This window comes from Crotalus tigris, unplaced genomic scaffold (genome assembly GCF_016545835.1).
Source record: "Crotalus tigris isolate CLP2741 ecotype Arizona unplaced genomic scaffold, ASM1654583v1 scf7180000024304.1987388, whole genome shotgun sequence".
NCBI classification, from domain to species: Eukaryota; Metazoa; Chordata; class Lepidosauria; order Squamata; family Viperidae; genus Crotalus; species Crotalus tigris.
Genome location: NW_024100476.1, coordinates 1,172,900 through 1,196,508, shown reverse-complemented (window position 1 = coordinate 1,196,508; position 23,609 = coordinate 1,172,900). Strand labels below are relative to the sequence as shown.

The 23,609-nt window shown below is 39.9% G+C and overlaps 1 protein-coding gene across 5 annotated transcripts in view; it reads left to right on the top strand.

Moving 5' to 3' along the window:
* The window catches only part of MYPN (myopalladin), a 97,784-nt gene that overhangs the window by 23,829 nt on the left and 50,346 nt on the right, over positions 1–23,609 (top strand). For 3 of the 5 annotated variants that reach the window (XM_039324671.1, XM_039324672.1, XM_039324669.1), the window contains exons 1-2: positions 716–955; positions 18,365–19,234. In XM_039324671.1, the coding sequence (XP_039180605.1) occupies positions 18,366–19,234 (869 nt within the window). In that variant the 5' untranslated portion in view covers positions 716–955; position 18,365. Of the gene's footprint in view, positions 1–714; positions 956–18,364; positions 19,235–23,609 lie in introns of those variants that run through there. The other 2 variants (XM_039324673.1, XM_039324670.1) reach the window with 2 other exon arrangements.

The window sequence follows — 23,609 nt, the reverse complement described above, 5'->3', positions numbered from 1 at the left end:
ATGAACACGTTGTGAGCAGCCCAAGGACATGTAATTTAGGGTTATAAAGCCTTAAAATCCTAAATTCCTTCAAACTCCTCTGGTTGTCTTCCAGATGTTTCAGCATCCAAATGCCAGGATTCCAATCAATATGGTGGTTGTGCTAAAGCAGGGGTCTTCAAACCTGGCCCTTTTATGACTTGTGGACTTCAACTCCCAGAATTCCTCAGCCAGGCACACTGGCTGAGGAATTCTGGGAGTTGAAGTCCACAAGTCATAAAAGGGCCAAGTTTGAAGACCCCTGCGCTAAAGAGAAGTGCTGGGTGGGAAAAAGCTAACTGAAACAATCTGAGCTTTGAAAATACTCTTAGAAAGTAATGTGATAGTAAGGTTAGGTGTCATATATAATTTGAGCAAACTGGAAGGTGGAGGAGGAGGAGAGAAACCCTATTACTGTTCAGTATTAACTACTTTTCAAATAAACCCACCTGATTTGACATGACTCTGCATTAACCTATACCAAACTCAATTTGTATTTTCTCATGAATGAGTTCTGCAAGAATGCTGAAGCATTGCAGGAAAATATTCCGGGATTGGGGGGGGGGGACGAGAGAGAGAAAATGTTCAAATCCCCCACCACTACAGCAGTGAAATCCCTTTGCTCGATATTACCCTGTCCAATGAAGAGAAATGTTCCACAGGCACATGGTTTGTACGTCTCAAAATAACTTGGGACCTGCAAAGTGACAAATGCTTTTGCTTCAGTCGTGACAGGTTGTCCAGCGTCTTACGGCTATCTTCCCTCAAAACATAAAGTTAACGTTTATTTTTTGACCGATGAACTCCAAGTTATTTCTGTGCCAAAGAACCTGAAGAAGCACCATCACTTTGGTTACTTTAATCTCTTATTTAGGAATCATTGTCACTGTGCCAGAGTGCCAGAGTTGGATTTCAACATCTGGAGGAATTAGAAAAGGTAACCTATTTAATTTTCAAAAGTGGACGGTGTTTTGATGAAATGGCGCATGTGCCCAGAGGGTTGGTGGGATCCATAATATGTCAGATTGCTAATAATTGTAGATATATTACCCAGAGTCAAACCAGATTAAAATAGAAACAGAAGAATCTTCAGAATATGAAAAACGTGTTTCTTCGTATGTGTTGAAAGAAGTTGTTCCAAATTCTCCCCCTTCAAATTCCCATGTATGCACGTTTAGTTATTTTGAGCAGAATGCTGATTTGTTGAAATGGCACAGATGTTAAATCTATTTCTCTGTCCATGATTTTTAACATAGTTGAAATTATTGTTTCCTTATCCCTAATTATGAACCCTCACAGACCATTTATCTTAATTCCACTAAATTCCAATTAATATGACTTCTTGTTTAAAATCTAATGTGTGCGAGTTTACATGAGAGTGAAATAGGGAGAGAGAGAGAGAGAGAGAGAGAGAGAGAGAGAGAGAGAGAGAATGTGTCATGTAAAATGATACGGCTGGCTATATTTAGTGTTTGGAGATCTGCTCTTTGGATTAATGTACACAACAGCTGCAGGAATAGTCTTGCTTGAAGAACATTGCTCTCTCAACCCTCACCCTCTCTCTTTCTCTCTCCGGAAAAAAAAATGTTTTTGACTGTCAGTGGCAAATGTTTGGCATGCAATTTTAAACAGGGAGCAGAACAGCATCATGAATTGAGAGAAGATCATTTAGGAACTTTATTAGATTAGGTTTCCAGATCTCTTACTGGACACTTAACATAAAAATTCTTTTATGTTAACCTCTTGTTTTTACATAAAAATCAGTGAAAAAATTAAAATCCTAGATTTGTAATGCTGAGGAAACAAACAGTGTAGACTATGTAAAACCCTTATGCAAATTGAAGTAAAACTAGAGTATAGACCAAGAATGTCCAACTTTAAAACCTGTAGACTTCAACTTTCAGAGTTCCCAGCCAGTTATGGTGTAGACTATGAATATAACTCTCAACAAAAATGTTCTTATCTGAAAAGTTCTAAACTGTGATTGCTAAATTGTTGAAGATGTATTTCTGAAACCATATTCTGACATGTCTTCATGCAAGAAGCACTGTACTTCAAAGTGGTTAATGGTTCAATACTTCAGTAATCCAAGAATTAGTAGAAACAGAAGTTACCTTTTGCTTCAGTTTGGAGAACAACTGAAATTCTAGAAATTGTCTATTCCCAAATAATTATACTAAATCAGTAACACTTCTTTTAAAATTATTGTAAAGAACCTCGAAAATTTTTCTATGCTCAGAATATATTCAAAACTTCAGCTGGGCTATCAAGGAAAGTCCAATATTTATTTCAATTACTCTAGCATTTTTGATATCTTCTCATTTCTAGCCAAGTCTTCTTTTTGATTTAAGAATGTCTTTATCAATACATAGACAGGAAGGCCACCAGACGTCCACTATATTAAATGTTGCTTGATATTGCTAGATTCTCTTTTCCACTACATAGACATTGGTGTAAATTGTGCCATTACATCTGTTCCACCATTAATCCTACCTGATACGTGCTCCTGCCGGTACGTGCATGGTTACAACAGAACAGCATGTAGCAGACAATTTAATAATGCAAAATATGAGACAGAAACTGCCCAGCACTGGATGTAGTAGATCCAACTGTGCAGAATTTCCTGAAGCTTCTAAGAAATGCAGCTGCAATGGAATGCCCCATGGCCTACATCTAGGGTCAGTGAGAAACTGATTTCAAATCCAGGAGTTGCAGGTTTTTTACAATTGGTGGCGTTATTTGATCTGGATAATTTGGCTTTAGTTCCGTACCTGATTTCCAGGACAGATCTTTATAGGAGTAGCCATACGATATGGTTAGAAATGGTCGATGGAAGCACTGCACACTTTAAAAACAGGCAGAATTTTAATTGCACCATTGCAGCCTCCATCTTGAGTTTATTTTTACTAAATCCGGTAGACATTCTTGTATATTTTGCAGCTCATTAACTCATTTTCTTTAATTTCTTGCAAATTAAAACATTTGCCTATCTATCACTACAAAGCCACTTTTTCCATACGTGATTTTAATATATGTCAGTGTCTTCTTATTCTAATGGCAAGCCTAGATCCCCAATTTACTTGTTTTAAATGACAAGGTCAGCTTTACATATATTTCAATATACAGATCCATATCATATCGTAGTCATTGATAGTAGGAATAATCAGTGCCCAATCTCCAAATAGAAACCAATGAAGTCTGAAACTTAGCACTTTTACGTGCATGCCAGCTGGAGAAAAGAGTAACACTCACCATGTGCAGAATGCTATTCTGTTGCATTCCTACGGTTAGCCATTATGGCTTTGGAGAATTGGACGTAGAACTTCATTCTTTCTCTCTTATTCTGCCTTCCAAAATGTAGGGCACATCCTCCCATCCTTTCCCCCATGTTGTCCTCATCTCTTTCCTATGCCAGAGTAAAGCATCTTAAAAACACCTTTAGTTGTTTCAGTTGTGATATTTTCTATCTCCTGATACAATTTCTGTCATAGCATCCTTTACTAATGGTGTAGTTGCTGAATTGGTCAGAGATGGAATCCATCTGGCTTTGCTTTAGGATAAACCAGTGGTTCTCAACCTTTTTAATGCCGCGACCCCCAACCGGTTGTAAGTCGAGGACTACCCAACCGGTCGTAAGTTGAGGACTACCCAACTGGTCGTAGGTCGAGGACTTTCCCTGCTCGGGAGCGCCGCACATACGTGGTGCCGCCCCCTGCGCTGGCCGAGGCGTAGCTGGCAAGTGGCAGAGACAGCGCAGGCCAACCACCGGCTGGGCCACCAGCTGGCCCAGCCCAAGGGAGGTAAGGCACCTGCCGGGCCCCACGCACTCCAGCAATCCTCCCTGCGCCCGCCGGCCTCCCACCTCCCACCCCTGGCCCTCTTTTACTTACATTTTTAGTAGTTGCTCAGCAGGGAAGGGTGGAAGCTTCCAGACAGCTCGCCTTCGCTGCAGACAACTTGCAGCACCGTTTGCAGAATGGGACTTTTGGCGGGCTCAGCAGGGCAGAGACAGCCTGGACAATTCCTATTGGCTTTTGAAAGCCAATAGAATTAGACTCTATTCAAGAGAGTCTATTCTATTGGCTTTCAAAAGCCAATAGAATAAAAGGGAGTAACACAGCTAAGGAAAAGGGAGAAAAAATGGTGGACTGCGTTGTTTGGCGACCCCCATGAAATGGTCGTTCGACCCCAAATGGGGTCCCGACCCACAGGTTGAGAACCGCTGGGATAAACACTTGCTCAATAAGCATTTTGGCTTCAGCTGAAGACACTTGCATTCATTTGTCCACATAATGCAAGATCAGTCTAATCCAGACTGTTTCTCAAGCTTTAAACAGGTTCTGGGTGCTTCTTCGAAGAAGCGCTGGACTTTTGTTTTAAAAACATGACCAATCTTCTCTTGAGAATGTGCTAGTCCCAGGCTATGCAGAAGGTCAACTTAAAGTGGGAGAGGCAGCTTCTGTCAGTTATGTCAGCCAATGAGTATATTAGTTGCTTTCTCCTGCTCACAAGGAGTTTTATGTAGCTACAGTTTTATTCCTTTGTTGGGGCAAGCAGCATTTTGCCCGTTCCAAGAATTACTTCCAGATGCCATCAACGGCAGCCATTCACTGCCAGCTTCCTTGTAGCACCAGCTGAGGATGGACTTGCTCATTGTCAGTCATTCTCTCCCTTTTTGCCCCGTTCCTCTTCTGCTCCTCTCATTCCAGTGGGCACATCACAGGCTTAAAGGAAGGTGCAGAGTGCAATAGAAGGGAGCCCTATGCCACACTTCCTCCTGCTTTTCTCTTCATCCTTCTGTGCTCCTGAACTTTCAGCTCACCTTTTTGTCAACCCCAAGTTTTCCAGGATTTAGAAAGAGCACAACTAACCAACTGCAGGCAGGAAGCACGCCTGTGACCTATTAGTTGGACAAGTTGACAGGTGTCTAAACCCATCATTCTAAGGACCCCCCTGCACTCACCCATCCCTGCCCCACCCCACATTAGAATGATGAGTGTTTCCTAGACAGCAAGTGAGGATGGTAGGAGATAAAATGAAACTTAAGACTCCATTGACTTCCTTTAACATGCTTCACCTTAAAACTGAAAGGATGGCACCACTTACCAGCCTCACTGTTGGGGCAGAATAGATCTTGGCCACCAGGATAGAAAATGTTATGCTAACATTTATTTTATTTATTAAATTTACATGCTGCTCATATCACTATTGAGAGAGATTCTGGTCAACAAACTTTTCTGCTGGACCAGAACTGGCAAATTGTGCTTCAACATGTCTGTCTGTCTGTGCTTATTTACCTTTGATCCTGTCCCATTTGAGAACTTTCCTATTGTCTTAACTATAGCTCACAGCAGGATATACATTAACTGTGAATTATCATATAATGAATCATTGAGGGACATTGGTATTTCATACTTAAATTATTTGCAGCTATTTTTAAAGAGAGGAACATAATGTCCATTTTGCAGGCTGAAAAATACATGTGCCTTCTTATCTTTTTATTGTTGCTGTCGCAGTATCTTATTGTAACACCAGTACGTTTTGTAACTTTCTTTTTAGAGACAGACACATTTCCAAATCTGTACAGCAGTGGTGGCGAACCTATGGCACACGTGCCGGAGGCGGCAGTCAGAGCCCTCTCTGTGGGCACATGCGCTGCTGCTGCCAGCAGCTTGCGCAGGTCCAGTAGGCCGCCACCGCCTGGAGCGGCAGCCCCACCCAGCACAAAGGAGGCGAAGCGGCCAGCTAGCAAGCTCGAGTAGAGGTGGTAGAGTACGCCCATGCCCAGCAAGCCAAAGGCCACCCCGAGGAGGGAAAGCAGGATCCCCATCAGCACCATGGCCCCCCAGTTCCAGCTAGAACTGCGTGCCTCACCCCACCTATGCTGGGCCTCCTGCCCCCCATCCCCCCGCAAGAGACCTCCTGGATCTCCCTCAACATCGAGGTGGCCATGCCCACCCAGTGGGCTACGCCCACCCAGTGGGCCACACCCCCATGTCCCCCCCTGAGGGTACCACAATGCTGATGTGCCCCTGGCACTTTGCGATAAATAAGTGGGTTTCGGGTTGTGGTTTGGGCACTCGGTCTCTAAAAGGTTCGCCATCATTGCTGTATAGCAAATGGGTACTTTTTAAAATAAGAGCAATAAGAGACCTTTTATAATTACATCAGTATTCTGAAAAATATTGAAACCTTATTTTGTCCTTAATCTAAGAGGGAAAATATCTGATAGCTTAGAACATCATTTAACAAACAATGCTTTTGAAATTGTTGAAAGACGTAATTAGTATATTTTACTCAGTTGATCCATATAAATAATAATGAAAGCACATAGATAAAAAGGATTTAGACAAAAATTAAAGTGTTAGTATGCAATACTTTGATAGGGTGAGTTGAAAATACAACCAAAATTGCAATTTTGTACTAATAGCATTACTTCCCCTGTTTCATAAAAGGGAATATTAAGCCTGTCCTTAATACTAGGTCAATGATTTTTTTTAATCACAGTATTGTTTGGAAATAAATAGGAAGTTGGTCAGAATTAAGAATAAAACATATCAAGCCAATGCAAACTATTTAGTGATTATATCTAAGAAAGAGGTTGACACCACATATCTAGGCAACTAAACTGGATTCCATGTCAAATTATTTTCAACATTCCAAAATCCATATTATAATAGCTTTACAAGTAGACCAGCACCTCTGTCACTAAGCAACACAATTGTCAAGTGAGACTTCACATGGTATGACAGACATACTACCTATCTTCTATTACAGTCATTAAGCAGGATACTACATGATCACAACTTATGACTGTACTACTGGCTTCTGTATTGAATTTGCTTTTTGGAAGCTGGGTGTGAAGCTTGCAAATGGTGGTCATGGGATTGTAAGATGCTTCAATCATTGTAAAAGCTTGTCAGCTGCAAAATACCTGAATGGTCACTAAACAGGGCAATTGTTAAGCAAGGACTACTTGTATTAGATCAACTACAGAATCTGCAGTTATATATAGTCCATTAATCAATAATGTGTGATCTATAACTGTTACTGTGAAGATAAATTTTGCATTATCCTCCATTTTTCAAAATTGTGGTTCCATTTGTAAACAAAAAGAACAACTGTTGGGTTGTTCATCTGGGAAAAAGAAGAGGAAAAGAAACTGGGTTACTATATGTTTACATTAACAAGATAGAAATACTTTGAGATAATGTTCAAAGTTAAATAAATTTGAAAATCATATGGCTTTGTTTAAGAGCTGGAGATGTACCCTCAAACAGTTGTTGTTGTTGTTGTTGTTGTTGTTAATTGCGAAGTCATGTCCGACCCATCACGACCCCACGGACAACGTTCCTCCAGGTCTTCCTGTCCTCTGCCATCTTCTGGAGTCCATTTAAGTTCACACCTACTGCTTCAGTGACTCCATCCAGCCATCTCATTCTCTGTCGTCCCCTTCTTCTATTGCCCTCAGTCTTTCCCAGCATTAGGCCCTTCTCCAGTGAGTCCTTCCTTCTCATTAGGTGGCCAAAGTATTTGAGTTTCAACCTCAAACAGTAGGACCCAATTTTAAGGCAATATATGCCAAACATGCTTCATTTTGTATTCTCCAAAGCAAGTACACATGACAGGTAGCCATATCTAGAAATTCAAAATATGGCTACCTAGGTTTTTCCACCTATCTAGGTTTAAGCAGAGATTTGAGTGGAGAAATTACCTGTTATAATTTCTGTTATTTTTGTCAAAAAATAACAAAAGATCAGGTCCACATATGAAGGTACAATTAAATTGATTCATTGCTACTCATGTCTATGCACAGGAATCATCTCAACTAATGATTAGAACCTGCTAAGAGTTAGATAAGGATCCACGGAATTCAAGAGGGGTGGGGCTTAGTCTACTTGTGTCTAGGTGGAGATTCTACACTGATTCCTCCTTTAACTCCTCCACCATGGTTCTGTCACTCCTTCCCCTATAATTTTAGGATATTCTTTAACCAGCCTTTCCCAAAATTCCTAGCTAAAATGGGCAGCATATCTTGAAGACCTCATGCTGGGAAAGATGAATAAGCATTTAATAAAAACAAAGAATTTGTAATCTTTAAAGTTCAGTTTGGGCTTTTTTTTTTTTTTTTTGTTATTTAAGACTGTGCTGGTTAATGACTGCAATAATTTATATTAGAAATTATTTAAACATTTTAAAAAGGATTATATAAAATTTACTTATTTATTCAATTATTTATGAAACCTGTCCCTCTGTGAAGACTCTGGCAAGTGCCAAACAAAGCAATTATATTAAAGGCAACATAGTAAAACTGATCTATTCATCCAAATTGAGCACCCATAATAATTAAGTAGTCTTAAAAGCACAGTTGAATACAATTATTTGTAGAATACTAGAATGGAAGGTTCTGGAAAACCTTCAGGGGAAATCCACCCTATGCACTTCTCATACACTTATAGAACACACTTGAGGTTGTGCAACACAGTTTAGATTAGGGGTGCGAAACTTGCAACATCACGTGATGTGTCGCGACATATCACAATTTTTTTGACATTGCCGGCAATGGGGTGGGTGCTGTTTTGCTCTGATACATCCGGCCCGTGGGCTGACAGTTTGATAACCCTGCTTTAGATGTTTGTGCTTGAACAACAGATTCAGTCATGGCAATTTATTGAAATGTTGTGTAATCTACTGAAAGCTAAGAATATTTGATTGATGGGAGAGAGTTAAAAAGAGCTCTTTCTTTTACAGTAAAAAATTGAATGGCTTAACTTGCATGTTTGTTCTTCATCCTTTATTTTTTTTTAATGTAATTGGTTAAGAATTGCATAAAATATTAGCATTCAATTATTAATTGTTCCAGGCAGAGCTTGGGGTATACTCTGAAAATCAACCGGATGCTGTATCTTGAAACATCCGAGTGCAAGTAGAATGTTGACTAAAGAGTCAACAAAATGTTGACTAAAATCAAATGTATACCATTAAAAAAGGATTAATGCTTGGACTATAATTCTGGGTAAAGAGATTTAGGGGTTCTAATTGGTCACAAATGAGCCAGAAATATTTTGGTATCAGTGAGAGACTTGGTTTGGAATGATTAGCAAATACATCACAAGTACAAGGTGATACCAGCTAATAATCCAGTACTTTGAAAGGACAGTGTTGCTCATTCCACTGCTAACTTGAGCCAGAGAATTTATATGGAAGCCCATCTCACTCAAATCCTTTAAATAAAATCATGGCTTCAAAGAAAACCCTGTAACTTTTCCACCTAGCATCCTCCACATGACTTTGATTGTGGACTCATTACTCCACTATGGGAGATCTACAGCCCATCTACAGCTGAAGATCATTGGCTTGGCAAAGGCAGGCAGAAGAATATTCCCCAGCAATTCTCAATAAATTCTTCCACTATTGTATTGGCAAATGCTCCTTAGTATTTTGCATGAATTAAATTTCATGCAAATTTGTGAGAGTACAGTCCCTGTGCCTACCTTGCTGGGCTTCCAGCTGTTATGGCTGGCCTAGAACTACAGTAAAAGAAAACATAGCATAGGCCAAAATTTATTCTGAGATATTGGTTTGTCTCTCCTGCCTAAAAATACTTCCAATTAAAAAAAAGTTTTATTTAATCATTTAGTTCCCCTTTATGGATTACTGCCTTGTCGTGGCGAAGGGGCTTGCGTAACTCAATGAAGCTATAAGCTATGCCGTGCAGGGCCACCCAAGATGGACAGGTTATAGCAGAGAGTTCTGACAAAATGTGATCCACTGGAGAAGGAAATGGCAAACCACTCCAGTATCTTTGCCATGAAAACCCCATGGACAGTACTAAAAGGAAAAAAGATATGACGCTGGAAGATGAGCCCCTCAGGTCGGAAGGTGTCCAATATGCTACTGGGGAAGAGCAGAGGGCTAGTACTAGTAGCGCCAGAAAGAATGAAGCGACTGGGCCAAAGCCGAAAGGACGCTCAGCTGTGGATATATCTGGTGGTGAAAGGAAAGTCCTGATGCTGTAAAGATTTTTTCTCCATAGGAACCTGGAATGTAAGATCCATGAATCAAGGCAAGCTAGACGTAGTCAAAAAAGAGATGACAAGACTGAATATCGACATCTTAGGAATCAGCGAACTAAAATGGACAGGAATGGGTGAATTTAACTCAGATGACCATCAGGTATACTACTGTGGGCAAGAATCCCTCAGACGAAATGGAGTAGCCTTCATAGTCAATAAAAGAATAGGAAAAGCAATACTGGGATACAATCCCCAAAATGACAGAATGATCTCAATTCGAATCCAAGGCAAACCATTCAATATCACAATAGTCCAAATCTATGCTCCAACCACTGGTGCTGAAGAGGATGAAATTAACCAGTTTTATGAAGCCCTACAGCACCTTATAGAATTAACACCAAAAAATGATGTCCTTATCATCATGGGGGATTGGAATGCTAAGGTAGGAAGCCAAAAGATAACCGGAATAACAGGCAAGTTTGGCCTTGGAGTACAAAATGAAGCAGGGCACAGGCTAATAGAATTTTGTCAAGAGAATACGATGGTCATAACAAACACTCTTTTCCAACAACCCAAGAGACGGCTCTACACATGGACATCACCAGACGGTCAACATAGAAATCAGATTGACTATGTGCTCTGCAGCCAAAGATGGAGAAGCTCTATACAGTCAGTAAAAACAAGACCAGGAGTTGACTGTGGCTCAGATCATGAGCTTCTCGTTGCAAAATTTAGGCTTAAATTGAAAAAAGTAGGGAAAAGCACTAGGCCACTCAGGTATGAACTAAATCATATTCCTGATGAATATACAGTAGAGGTGACAAATAGATTTAAGGAATTAGATCTGATAGACAGAGTGCCTGAAGAACTATGGATGGAAGTTCGCAACATTGTACAAGAGGTAGCAACTAAAACCATCCCAAAGAAAAAGAAATGCAAGAAAGCAAAATGGCTGTCTGAGGAAGCTTTGCAAATAGCTGAGGAAAGAAGGGAAGCGAAAGGCAAAGGAGAAAGAGAAAGATACACCCAATTGAATGCAGAATTCCAGAGAGTAGCTAGAAGAGATAAGAATGCCTTCTTAAATGAACAGTGCAAAGAAATAGAAGAAAACAACAGAATAGGGAGGACCAGAGATCTCTTCAAGAAAATTGGAGATATGAAGGGAACGTTTCATGCAAAGATGGACATGATAAAGGACCAAAATGGCAGAGACCTAACAGAGGCAGAAAGAGATTAAGAAGAGATGGCAAAACTACACAGAAGAACTATACAAGAATGAGCTTAACGTCCCAGATAACCACAATGAGATGGTCACTGACCTCGAACCAGACATCCTAGAATGTGAAGTGAAATGGGCCTTAGAAAATCTGAGCAACAAGAAAGCTAGTGGAGGTGACAGTATTCCAGCTGAGCTATTCAAAATCTTAAAAGACGATGCAGTAAAAGTGCTACACTCAATTTGCCAGCAAATTTGGAAAACTCAACAGTGGCCACAGGATTGGAAAAGGTCAGTTTACATTCCAATTCCAAAGAAAGGCAATGCCAAAGAATGTTCAAACTATCGCACCATTGCACTCATTTCACATGCTAGTAAAGTTATGCTTAAAATCCTACAAGCTAGACTCCAGCAGTATGTGGATCGAGAACTACCAGAAGTACAGGCAGGATTTCGAAGAGGCAGAGGAACTAGAGATCAAATTGCCAACATACGCTGGATCATGGAGAAAGCTAGGGAGTTCCAGAAAAACATCTACTTCTGCTTCATTGACTATGCAAAAGCCTTTGATTGTGTGGATCACAACAAATTGTGGCAAGTTCTTAAAGAGATGGGAGTACCAGACCATCTCATTTGTCTCTTGAGAAACCTATATGCGGGTCAAGAAGCAACAGTGAGAACCGAACACGGAACCACTGATTGGTTCAAAATTGGAAAAGGAGTCCGGCAAGGCTGTATACTGTCGCCCTGCCTATTTAACTTATATGCAGAGCACATCATGAGAAAGGCAGGGCTAGATGAATCAAAAGTTGGAATTAAGATTGCCGGGAGAAATATCAACAACCTAAGATATGCAGATGATACCACTCTAATGGCAGAAAGTGAAGAGGAACTAAAGAGCCTCTTGATGCGGGTGAAGAAGGAGAGTGCAAGAGTAGGCTTGAAACTCAACATTAAGAAAACCAAAATCATGGCATCCGGCCCTCTCAATTCCTGGCAAATAGATGGGGAAGAAATGGAGGTAGTGACAGATTTTATGTTTCTGGGCTCAAAGATCACCTCAGATGGAGACTGCAGCCAAGAAATTAAAAGACGCTTGCTCCTGGGGAGGAAAGCTATGGCAAATCTAGACAGCATACTAAAAAGCAGAGACATCACCCTGCCAACAAAAGTGCGTATAGTCCAGGCCATGGTTTTCCCAGTTGCAATGTATGGTTGTGAAAGTTGGACCATAAGAAAGGCTGAGCGCCAAAGAATTGAGGCCTTTGAACTATGGTGCTGGAGAAGACTCCTGCGAGTCCCTTGGACTGCAAGGTGTTCAAACCGGTCAGTCCTAGAAGAGATCAACCCCGACTGCTCTTTAGAAGGCCAGATCCTGAAGTTGAAACTCAAATACTTTGGCCACCTAATGAGAAGGAAGGACTCACTGGAGAAGGGCCTAATGCTGGGAAAGATTGAGGGCAATAGAAGAATGGGACGACAGAGAATGAGATGGCTGGATGGAGTCACTGAAGCAGTAGGTGAGAACTTAAATGGACTCCAGAAGATGGTAGAGAACAGGAAGACCTGGAGGAACGTTGTCCATGGGGTCGCGATGGGTCGGACACGACTTCGCAATTAACAACAACAACAAGTCATTTAGTTATTAAAATGTATGCAGCCCATCTCCCCTACAAGGTGACTCTTTAAATTATAAACCTATCATTGCAAATTTTAACAGATTCTCAATGAGTGTAAGTCAATTAAGAAGATAACATCCTTGTGGTATCATCCCAACAAATGGATTAGCTGGTCCTTGTGGATTTTCTAATTCAAATTTCACCTCATAGTTTGACATAGTTGCCATATAGTAGAGGTGTCAAACTCAATTTCATTGAGTGCCGTGTCAGCATTGTGGTTGCCCTCAGGGGGCCAGGTGGGTGCGGCCTACTGGGTGGGCGTGGATGGAGTGGGTGTGGCCTACTGGGTGGACATGGCCAGCTCTACATCATTCGCATCAAGGGTGCCTGTGGGGGCCTGAGCAAGAGTGGGACAGATCTGAGGGTCTCTGGCAAAAAGAGGTAGGACCAGGGTAGAGCCCATCAAGCCAGATATGTGAAGTGGGTGAGGGCCATTTGCTGGCCACTTCCAGGTGATGGTGCATTTCTTCATTCCTCACAAAGGGTGACACCTCCCCAGTGTGCACCCAGGGGGTGGGGCCGACTCTAATGCCAGGAAAAGGAAAAGGAAAGAAATAAAGACCAGCAACAAGGTGGATGGACTCAGTTACAGTGGCAATGAATGCTCCATTGGAAGACCTGGAAGACAAGGTCAAAGAAAGACTGTCATGGAGGAAATCTATCAAAGTGGAAGCTTGGAGTTGAAAATAACTTGATGGAGCATAATCAATCATTTCTAGACAAAAGGAGGAGTCTGAGATTGCCCACAAGTAGAAAGCTATTTTAATTATGTTCACTTGTGGGTTTCATAGAAGTGTCTATATGGCAGACATGTCAAACACAAGGCCCGGGGGCCGGATGCGACCTGTGAAGTGGTTTCATGTGGCCCACGAAGCCATCCTGGAAACAGTGAGGGAACGGCTCCCGCTGCCTCCTGGCCAGCCAGGACCAAGGCAGCGGGAGCCGTTCCCTCACTGTTTCCAGGATAGCTTCGTGGGCCACATGAAACCACTTCACAGGCCGCATCCGGCCCCCGGGCCTTGTGTTTGACATGTCTGCCATATAGACACTTCTATGAAACCCACAAGTGAACATAATTAAAATAGCTTTCTACTTGTGGGCAATCTCAGACTCCTCCTTTTGTCTAGAAATGATTGATTATGCACCATCAAGTTATTTTCAACTCCAAGCTTTCCTCCATGACAGTGGAGATTTCCTCCATGACAGTCTCTCTTCCAGGTCTTCCAATGGAGCATTCATTGCCACTGCAACTGAGTCCATCCACCTTGTTACTGGTCTTTATTTCTTTCCTTTTCCTTTTCCTGGCATTAGAGTCTTTTCCAGAGAGCTGGGTCTTCACATAAGAGTTAGTATTAGGAATCTTCCTAGGACTGTACCTTTGTTACCCTGCATAGATTCTGGTGTTTCAATACAGCCTCCATGCCACAACCAAGAAAGAGATCAAATATGTTACATTTTATTGTCTGATTGCTAACCAATTTTTTTAAATTAGAGACACAACCAAATATTACTTTCAGCATCATTTGATAATAGCAAAGAAATATCTGATAATGTGTTAAATGATGTCCCTGAAGGGTCCCTATGAAACTCTTAGATTCAGTTAGATTAATCAACACGCAGACACTTCTTTTAACATATACAAAAATAATGTATAATTTTCTATTAAAGGAATGTATAACATGAAACCACTCCAGACTCTGGATATGCTCTGGATATGTAGTGAAACGAATAGTAAAACATCATCCTATATAGCAGAAGTCTTCAAACCTGGCCCTTTTGTGACTTGTGGACTTCAACTTCCAGAATTCCTCAGCCAGGCATGCCTGGCTTAGGAATTCTGGGAGTTGAAGTCCACAAGTCATAAAAGGGCCAGGTCTGAAGATCCCTGCTACAGGGGATCATAAAAAGTCAAGCTGATACCCACAATTACCTAATCAAAGCCTGCTCACATGAAATGCCACTTTGAGTTTTTTGACCATCTCCAGCGATCAACCCTGCATTCATTCTTAACTTTCACTGCAATGTGTGTTTAAATGCTGGAGAAAGATTCATTTCCAATCCCAAGGGCTGGCACAGCTAATAATATGTCTTAGAAACTCCAAATTGAGAGAAATACAAAGAATCCTTGGTAGAGAATTACAAACAGAATAAAATAAACTCTCATTAAAGGTGCAATTGGACTATAGTAACGCATACTTCAAAGCATTGCGCCTAGATCAACTTACAAACAATAAATGTTGACAGTCACCTTCTTTCGTAAAATTGTATAAAATTCCATAGACAGAAAGACTCTGTTCTTGTAAAGTTGCAGCTAGTCCTTACAATCATTTGTTTAGCAACTGTTCAAAGCTATGGAAGCACTGAAAAATGTGACCTACAGCCAGTCCTCACTCTTAAAACCATTGTAGCATCCCCACGGTCACATGATCAAAATTTGGTCCCTTGGCAACCAGTCCTTCCACAACCATTGAAGCAACCATCGCAGCATCCCCATGGGCACGTGATCAAAATGTGGTCACTTGGCAGCCAGCACATATTTACAATGGTTGCAGCATCTCAGGGTCATGTGATCATTTGGAACTTTGCCAGTCAGCTTCCGAAAAGCAAAGTCACTGGTGGAAGCCAGATTTGTTTAACAACTATATGATTCACTTAACACAGGGGTCTTCAGACTTGGCGCTTTTATGACTTGTGGCTGAGGACGCCTGGTGGAGGAATTCTGGGAGTTGAAGTCCACAAATCATAAAAGGGCCAAGTTTGCAGAGCCCTGACTTAACAGCTGCAGTGATTTGCTTAACTCTGGCAAATAAGGTTGTAAAATTGGGCACAAATCACTTAACAATCACCTTGCTTAGCAAATGAAATTCTGGTCACAATTGTGTTTGTAAGTCAAGATTACCTGTAGTAACGTTGAAAAGTGAGCTCATGTTCTGCAACACCGTAACCTCTATCAAAATATACTGTATGTAAAGAGCTATTAAAGCCCCTTCTAACCTCACTTTCATTTTTAGTTCAATTTTTATTAGCACATAAAGACCACAAGGTGACTCTTGGCATTGCAAATGTTGTTTTTGCAGCTTGAATGTTGCTGATAGCAAAATATGGCAAGCATGACTGCACGTTTTTCTTTTATCCTGTACGCCTGATTTTATAACTCTGTTATGTAGGTTTTATTTAATAAGTCTTGTTTAGCCTGGATCACTGGTCTGTAATCAATTACTTGATTTGGTTTGAACTCGAATCATTAAAATAGAGCACATCTTCACCTCTATTAGGTGAATCCTAACTTTTATTGTTTGCTCTTTTAACAAATATTAGGTCAGCTGTGCTTGGTGTCATTTATGAAAATTTTGCCCATTGTACTTGTGACCTTTTCCCCCACTTTCCTAGCTTAGCAGATGTGGAACCTAGCCCATGACCTGGACTAGGTTTGCAAGCTAAGAAAGCAGAGACAAGTCACAGGGAGTTGCAGGGTTGGAGCATAGACTGAGAAATTGAAAAACGTGCCCCTGAAAAAGAGGCCATAACCATGCATTCATTTCAAGCTTCACCTGAGGGAATCTTCTTGTCTTCTTGTATCCCATGTAGCCAAACTGTTTCTAGCTTTCCATAAAAATAACTGACCTCATCACCTCAGGCCAGAGGTGTCTAGTAAATGATAATGATAGTTCTGATAATGGTGGACATGATTTTGCTTGAAGAAATGGCAGAATGCTTTAGGAAAATTTCCAGACTTTGGCTGGAAATTGGCAGTGATACCTTAATGATGGTCTTTTGAGAAACATCAAGGAGTAACAACAGGAAAAGGGTCAAAAAAGGCAAGATATGGCTACCATTGTGTGACCAAAGCCCTGTCTTTTTTTACATGTGTTTCCAAACATGTATGGCCACTATTTTGCCTTTTTTCCACCCCCTCCCCACAGATACCCTTGAAAGTATCGTTGTTCTGTGTTCATTAGGACCTTTGGGCACGTATTTGGCTATGCTACATGAGTTTTACCAAATAATATGTTTGTGAGAGCAACAAAATAAACTTTTCTAAAAATGCAGAAAATTAATTATTTAAGACAAATAGTTATAAATAATAGTTACATCTCCAGTTGCAAATTATGGCAAAAATTCCAGTCACGCCTGATCCCAACACTGTCTTAAACAGAGGTATATCTGTTTGCTTGCCCCACATCAGTAACTAATTTAACTGACTTCTCTGACTAAGTTAAGCAGTGTCCTTAAATGTCAGTACTAAGTGTAGAGTCATTCACTGTTCACCCTAAGATTAGATACGATGAAGAGGTCACCAGGAACAGCCTGTGTTGATGAGTAGGAGTGAACTAAGCTGTGTGTGCTTTACAGTCTCTCCAGGATCCATTAAGTAGCATAAGATATTATCTCATCTCAGTTCTGGAAATAAGACTCGGTGCTAAAATGGTGTGTTGATCCTCTAGAGAGCAAAATACCTTCATCCAATCGTGCAGATCCATTGGACCATATTTATTCAAAATCAGGCCTTCCTAACATTTTCTACATCAACTTCTATATTAAATATATACAACTTTGAGATACGGTGAGAGCCAAAAATATATTGAAAAATAAACTACTCACATAGGAATCATTGGAAGAGATGGTAGGGCAAATAAAGAACATTCTAATGTTCAGGGATTTCAGATCTTCTTATAAAAGCAGGGATGATCAATCAATCAATTCCTGGATAATTTTGCTAGAATTTCTCATTCCCATCAAGCTGTTATCAAGGCGTGGCAAAATACTGAATTCCAGCTACATTCTTTTTATTATGAGCATCTATTTATATAAAGATATTTGTGTGCCATATATGCATTCAAGTATCAACACTTGCTGCTATGGATGGTCATATGGTTAGAGCAGAATCTTAATTTGGGAGGGCATAATAGTATCATTATACATATAGTAAATCAAGCCCAGCTCTCAGATTAAAAGAATCTCAGATGTAGGGCAAATAAATGCCTCTTTCTGAGATATAGCAACTCCAAGCAGACAATACAGGACTAGATGGATGAAGGATGAATCTGGATAAGGTAAATGAATGAGTAAATGGGACAAATTCTAATAGAGAATGGTTAAGAATACCACTTTGTGCAGCAAAATTTGCTTTAAGTCTTTAAGAGAGTACTTCTGAATAATAGAGATACTAGCAATATCAAATCATAATTCAATCTGGAGCAAAAGAGGAATTATATATCTGTTGAGCAATTCCAGTAGAACAGTTTTCCTCAGCCTGATATATTCAGATTGTTGGATATAACTTAATTATCCCTGGGGGTGTGTATGTACACATCTGGAAAGTTCTAGATTGGGGAAGTCAACAGTAAAAACACCTCCATCCGTTTCTTTAATTCAGTATTAGAAAAGTATGTATTTTATGAGGTTATGGTCCTATCTGTACTCTTTGTTAACAGCATGCAAGACAATACTTCTGAATCTTCAACTTCAATAACTCAACTTCTGAGAGAGAGCTATTTAGCTGAAAACAGCCATCAAGATAATAGTGAAAGGAGTAAATCAGACTCTTCTCTGCATTCTGGATGTACCTCCAGGGCTTCTGATGAGACAACTGGCCAGGATGAACTTCCAGATCTTTCTGCCTTTTTGAGCCAAGAAGAGCTAGATGAGAGTGTAAACTTGGCCAGGCAAGCTATCAATCAAGAGCCTCCTGAGAACAGCCAAGAAGAAGAACAGCAGATCCACGTGTTTTTACCCTCCCAGTTGAAAAACGCTGAAAATATTATTTCAAACAAGCAGCAGTGCCAAACTACAGCTTCACCAACTTCAGGCAATCATCCAAAGAAACAGCCATTTGGGTCAGAGACAGAATCAAAGAAAGAGTTGCTCAACAAGGCTGCCGATTTTATTGAGGAACTTTCTTCTCTTTTCAAAGCACACAATTCAAAAAGGATCAGGCCCAGGACGTGCAAGAACTACAGGAGCAAACTTGAGTCTAAGCACAAGGCCAACCAAGATTGTAGTTCTGATTTCACCAATTTATCTGAAAACAGAGAAAGGCCTTGTGTTCCAATATCTCAAGAATCAGATCAAATTCAACCTTCACTGGAAAACCCAGCTTATCCTCAACAGACAGATGTGGAAGCTGTCCATACATTAGAAAATCCAGAATTAACCACAGAGACATCAGCTGCACCTTTTTATTCTGAGGAGCCAATAGGTCAACCACCCCATTTTACTCAAAAACTGAAAAGCAGGGAGGTCTCTGAAGGAACCAAAGTGCAGTTGGACTGCATTGTAGTAGGAATACCAACACCTGAAATCAGGTAAACATGTTCCTATTTTATTTATGCACTGAAAATAAGCCTTCATGGAGTGGGTGACTGTAATTAAGTACCCTCAACGTTTGGTCAGTTCTTTACCTGGACCCCACCATTGCTTATAAACAATTCTGTTTCAATATTTACTCCTCTGGGGATTATTAAAAAGGAAGAGTTACTTATGAACTACATCTCCACTAGTGCTGTCTCCACATTTTGCAAACTTTCAACAAAACACTTTCACGCACCTTTGTTTGTAAGGAGATGGTGGGCAGATCTCAGACTCACATGACTTATATTTCCCCAACATTCTGAGATCATTCTGTGAAAATTCAGTGGCAAAATGGCTCTTTTTTTAGCCTTGTGGTGTTCTTTTTCAACAAAAACAGTGGAAAGGAGAGCAGAAGGCAAATATTAAGCCCTCTAGGTCCCCTGAATCTGAAATTATACAGCACAAATTCACCCATTTTGCGTCCAAATTTTCTTGGCATGTGTAACCCTCTTTGAAATCATTTATTATTTATTAATTTATTTATTATTTTATTAATAAAATTTATATGCCACCCAATCCCTAGGGACTCAGGGCGGCGTACAAAATTAAAACAATAAATATAACAATAAAATGAAGTGGAAGCAGTTTGCCTTTCAACAACTTCCCTTTCTCCATTCCAATTTTAAAAACCTTCTAGTAAAAGGGAAAATGTTTGAAAATGTTCTCCCATCCTTCCAGGGGCATCCACAAGACAGTTTAAAGAAATCAAGATGTCCATTGTGACTACCGTACTTAACCATCTTCCCCTTTGTTGATCATTGCAGATGCAATATTGCATTGCAGATGCAATACAGGGGAATGGGGCTTTAACTGTGTAGCTGCTGTCCTTTTTTTGATACACACACACACACACAAATATACACCCCTACCTCTATACCCAAACACCGTGGATGCCCATGAAATCTCCGCCCCAAGTAGTTGCATCTTGTCCATGTCACTGCTGATCACCTCTTTGCTATCATCTTTGGGCCCAATCTGCAAAAGGCTCAGATCAGCTTAATGATGTATCCCAATCACAAATTGTTGTTTATTATTTACAATTCTCCCATTTTTTTATGCCATTGCTCCTTCTACTTTTATTTTAAGAGGGAAAATCCAGGTTTATGGTTTTAGTAAAGCACTGGGAACACTGCAATTCTTGGAAAGAAATCCTGTGACATTATTACGCTCATCGTGATCAGTTACACTGACATCATAATAAGGTTTCTCCATGTCAGTTGCATGAATAATATTCCCCTGAAGTATTTTTACTAGATATTTATGGAAGGGCTTTCACAAATGCTATATTACTACTCCATAACTGGTCACACTGAAATCAGTTTAGTAGCTCACGCATTTTCCCCATTGGTTGGAAGTGAGCCAGACTGTACTTGTCACTTCTAGTTACACATGGTTCCATTTTCTCCAAGCTGCTTAATTTACAATTTATTTTAGCTCTGCAACTGAAATTATCCTGTGTCAAGAAATATCAGTCATTTCTCACCTACTCAATAATTATGAGATGGAAAATCTGATCCTGTTGGAATTTGAATTTTCACAAATTAAATTCTCCCCAAAAAATCAATTACACTATAAACCCTCAAAGGTCATGGTTTTCCTTCTGTGTATCTGCAACATGCACCCAGTTGCTAAAATTTAATATACCCTATTAATTATGTCCATTTTTCCCTGCAAATTTAATAAAAAATTTAATCCTCTTTTGATGCCTCATCAAACAAGTTGATGGAGTGACATTCTAGGAAAAAAATGACTGTGATGTTTGACAACAGATAAGTTCAGTGGAATAAAACAATGGGTGATAGAACTTCTGTCTCAAAAATGGACAATATAGGTCTTTGGCTAAATTAAATGACTTTCTAAAAACTATGCTTCTTTTCTGTGGCAAGACTGTATTCTTGCAATATGTAATGTAACTAGAAACCAAAAAATGATTTCTAGCTAAATATTAAATATTATATACTTCAGACATTGGCACTCTTAGTCATTGCATCCTCTTATTGATCTGGCATGCTGGGAAAAGTGCATACTCAGTGGGGAAAGAGTTTGAAATCTTTGCATTGTATATACATCATCCTAGTTTTAACACTTGTGATACAATATCATGTTTGAGAACAACTTCTTAACATGTTGGATAGTTGCCATAGTTTTTCCCAACATGGCACTTTCCAGATGTTTTGATTCACAAATAGCAGTATTGGTTGAGAATTTTGATACAATTAGCATTCCATCTGGAAGATAACATATTGTGGGCAATGCTATAATAAAGTATGTGAACCAAACATTTGATTATGTATAAATCAAATTTATTGATGGAACCTATTATTAGCAGAGTTGTTAGATGCCACAAACATTTTTCTGTTAACCACAAATTACCCCAGGTACCTAATCACATTGATTTAATTATTTTCCCAGTCCGCACACTGCATCAGTAAGATAAAAGACTAACAGAAACTTTAGCTGCATTTACTCAAGGGAGGATACATAGATTAATGCACCCTGTCAAAGTAGCACATTATCAACTCTGATTCATTACTTATATGACTATGGGGATTTTGTTTCATGCGAGAAATGTTTGTGTATACATAAAAAACAAGTACAGCATTCTGATCATACAAGTTTCCCACTTCTTGTCAATGGTGCTAATTATGAATGAGCAAAAAGCTTGCCTACTGCAGATAAGAATATGGGGCAGAGATCCAGGATCCTCTCACCGAGAAAGTCCCCCCCAAAAAATGGGGAAAAGGAGTTAACAAAAGAATAAAACTTTTTACAGAAATTTTACAGGTGGAGATCAAAATTCTATATTTTTCTATGTTGTTAGAGTTGCATTGCTTTGATCATAGAATTTTGTTTGTTTATTTGAATTTGTAAGCCATCCATTTCCAATGGATTTGGGGCACTATCTTGATTTTTTGACTCCCCTTAAAGATCTTTCCAATTTTTTCTGTGTGGGTTTTTTAAAAAAAAACAAAAACAATAACAACATGGTTCCATGGTTGCCAGCTAATGATGGAGGAAGAAATGAAGAGGGAGAAAGAACAGAAAGAAGACCATGTCCATCAATCTATTTAAACAAATACCCACCCCCTCGGACAGTGATGGGATTCAAATATGTGAACAACCGGTTCTCTGTGTGGATGCTGCTTCCAGAAGTCCATTCTGGGCCTGGGCAACAAAAAATTAGCTACCGGTTCTGCCGAAGTGGTGCAAACCGGCTGAATCCCACCACTGCCCTCGGATCAGTATGCGGAAGGAAGGAAGGAAGGAAGGAAGGAAGGAAGGAAGGAAGGGAGGAAGGGGCAACTCATTTATTTTGTTTCCCGTCCTACTGTTTATAGGAAACAGGAAAAAATGGATGAAGATGAGAAAGCTTAAAAGACCATTTTCCTGGGTCTCTTCTAATCCTAACACTATACTCTATGCTACTCTGCCAATCTGCAAGATATATTTTTAAATATATTAAGTAGTTGGGTAAATAGATTTTGTTGTGCAGGGATATAGACTGAAATCTATTCTAATAAAGAGGTCCTGTTTTTCTCATTAAAATCTATAGTTTATGGATTTATTCTTAAATATGCATATGGCTGCCCTACAGCTTTTATCTATCTGTATTATGGGAAGAGAGGTAAAATTGCTGTTGTCTTTATTTTTTCTGAAATTATCTTAGACACCCTTAAGCAAACAGAGGTGGTAAAGAGGGAAATCAACTAATGTTTTAAAAGCAGACAATATATGGGTATTTATTTTATCAGTTACATAATTGAAACTTCCAGTGTGTTATGCATTCTAGAATAGAATAGAATAGAATAGAATAGAATAGAATAGAATTGGAAGGGACCTTGGAGGTCTTCTAGTCCAGCCCCCTGCTCGAGCAGGAGAACCTAAACCATCTCAAACAAGTGACTGTCTAGCCTCTTTTTAAAAATCTCCAGTGATGGAGCACCCACGATTTCTGAAGACAAGCTGTTCCACTGGTTGATTGTCCTCACTGTTAGGAAGTTGCTCCTTAATTCCAGGTTGCTTCTCTCTTTCATCAATTTCCAACCATTGTTTCTCGTCCTTCCCTCTGGTGCTCTGGTGAACAACCTGACCCCCTCTACCTTGTGGCAGCCCCTCAGATACTGGCTCACTGCTATTATGTCTCCCCTGTTTCTTCTTTTCTTTAGACTAGCCAAACCCAAGTTCCACAGCCATTCTTCGTATATTTTAACCTCCAGGCCTCTGATCATCTTAGCTGCTCTTCTCTGAATTTTTTTCCAAACTCTCAACATCTTGTTTGTAGTATGGTGACCAAAATAGATGCTTGATATTTCCTTGCATGAGTGCATC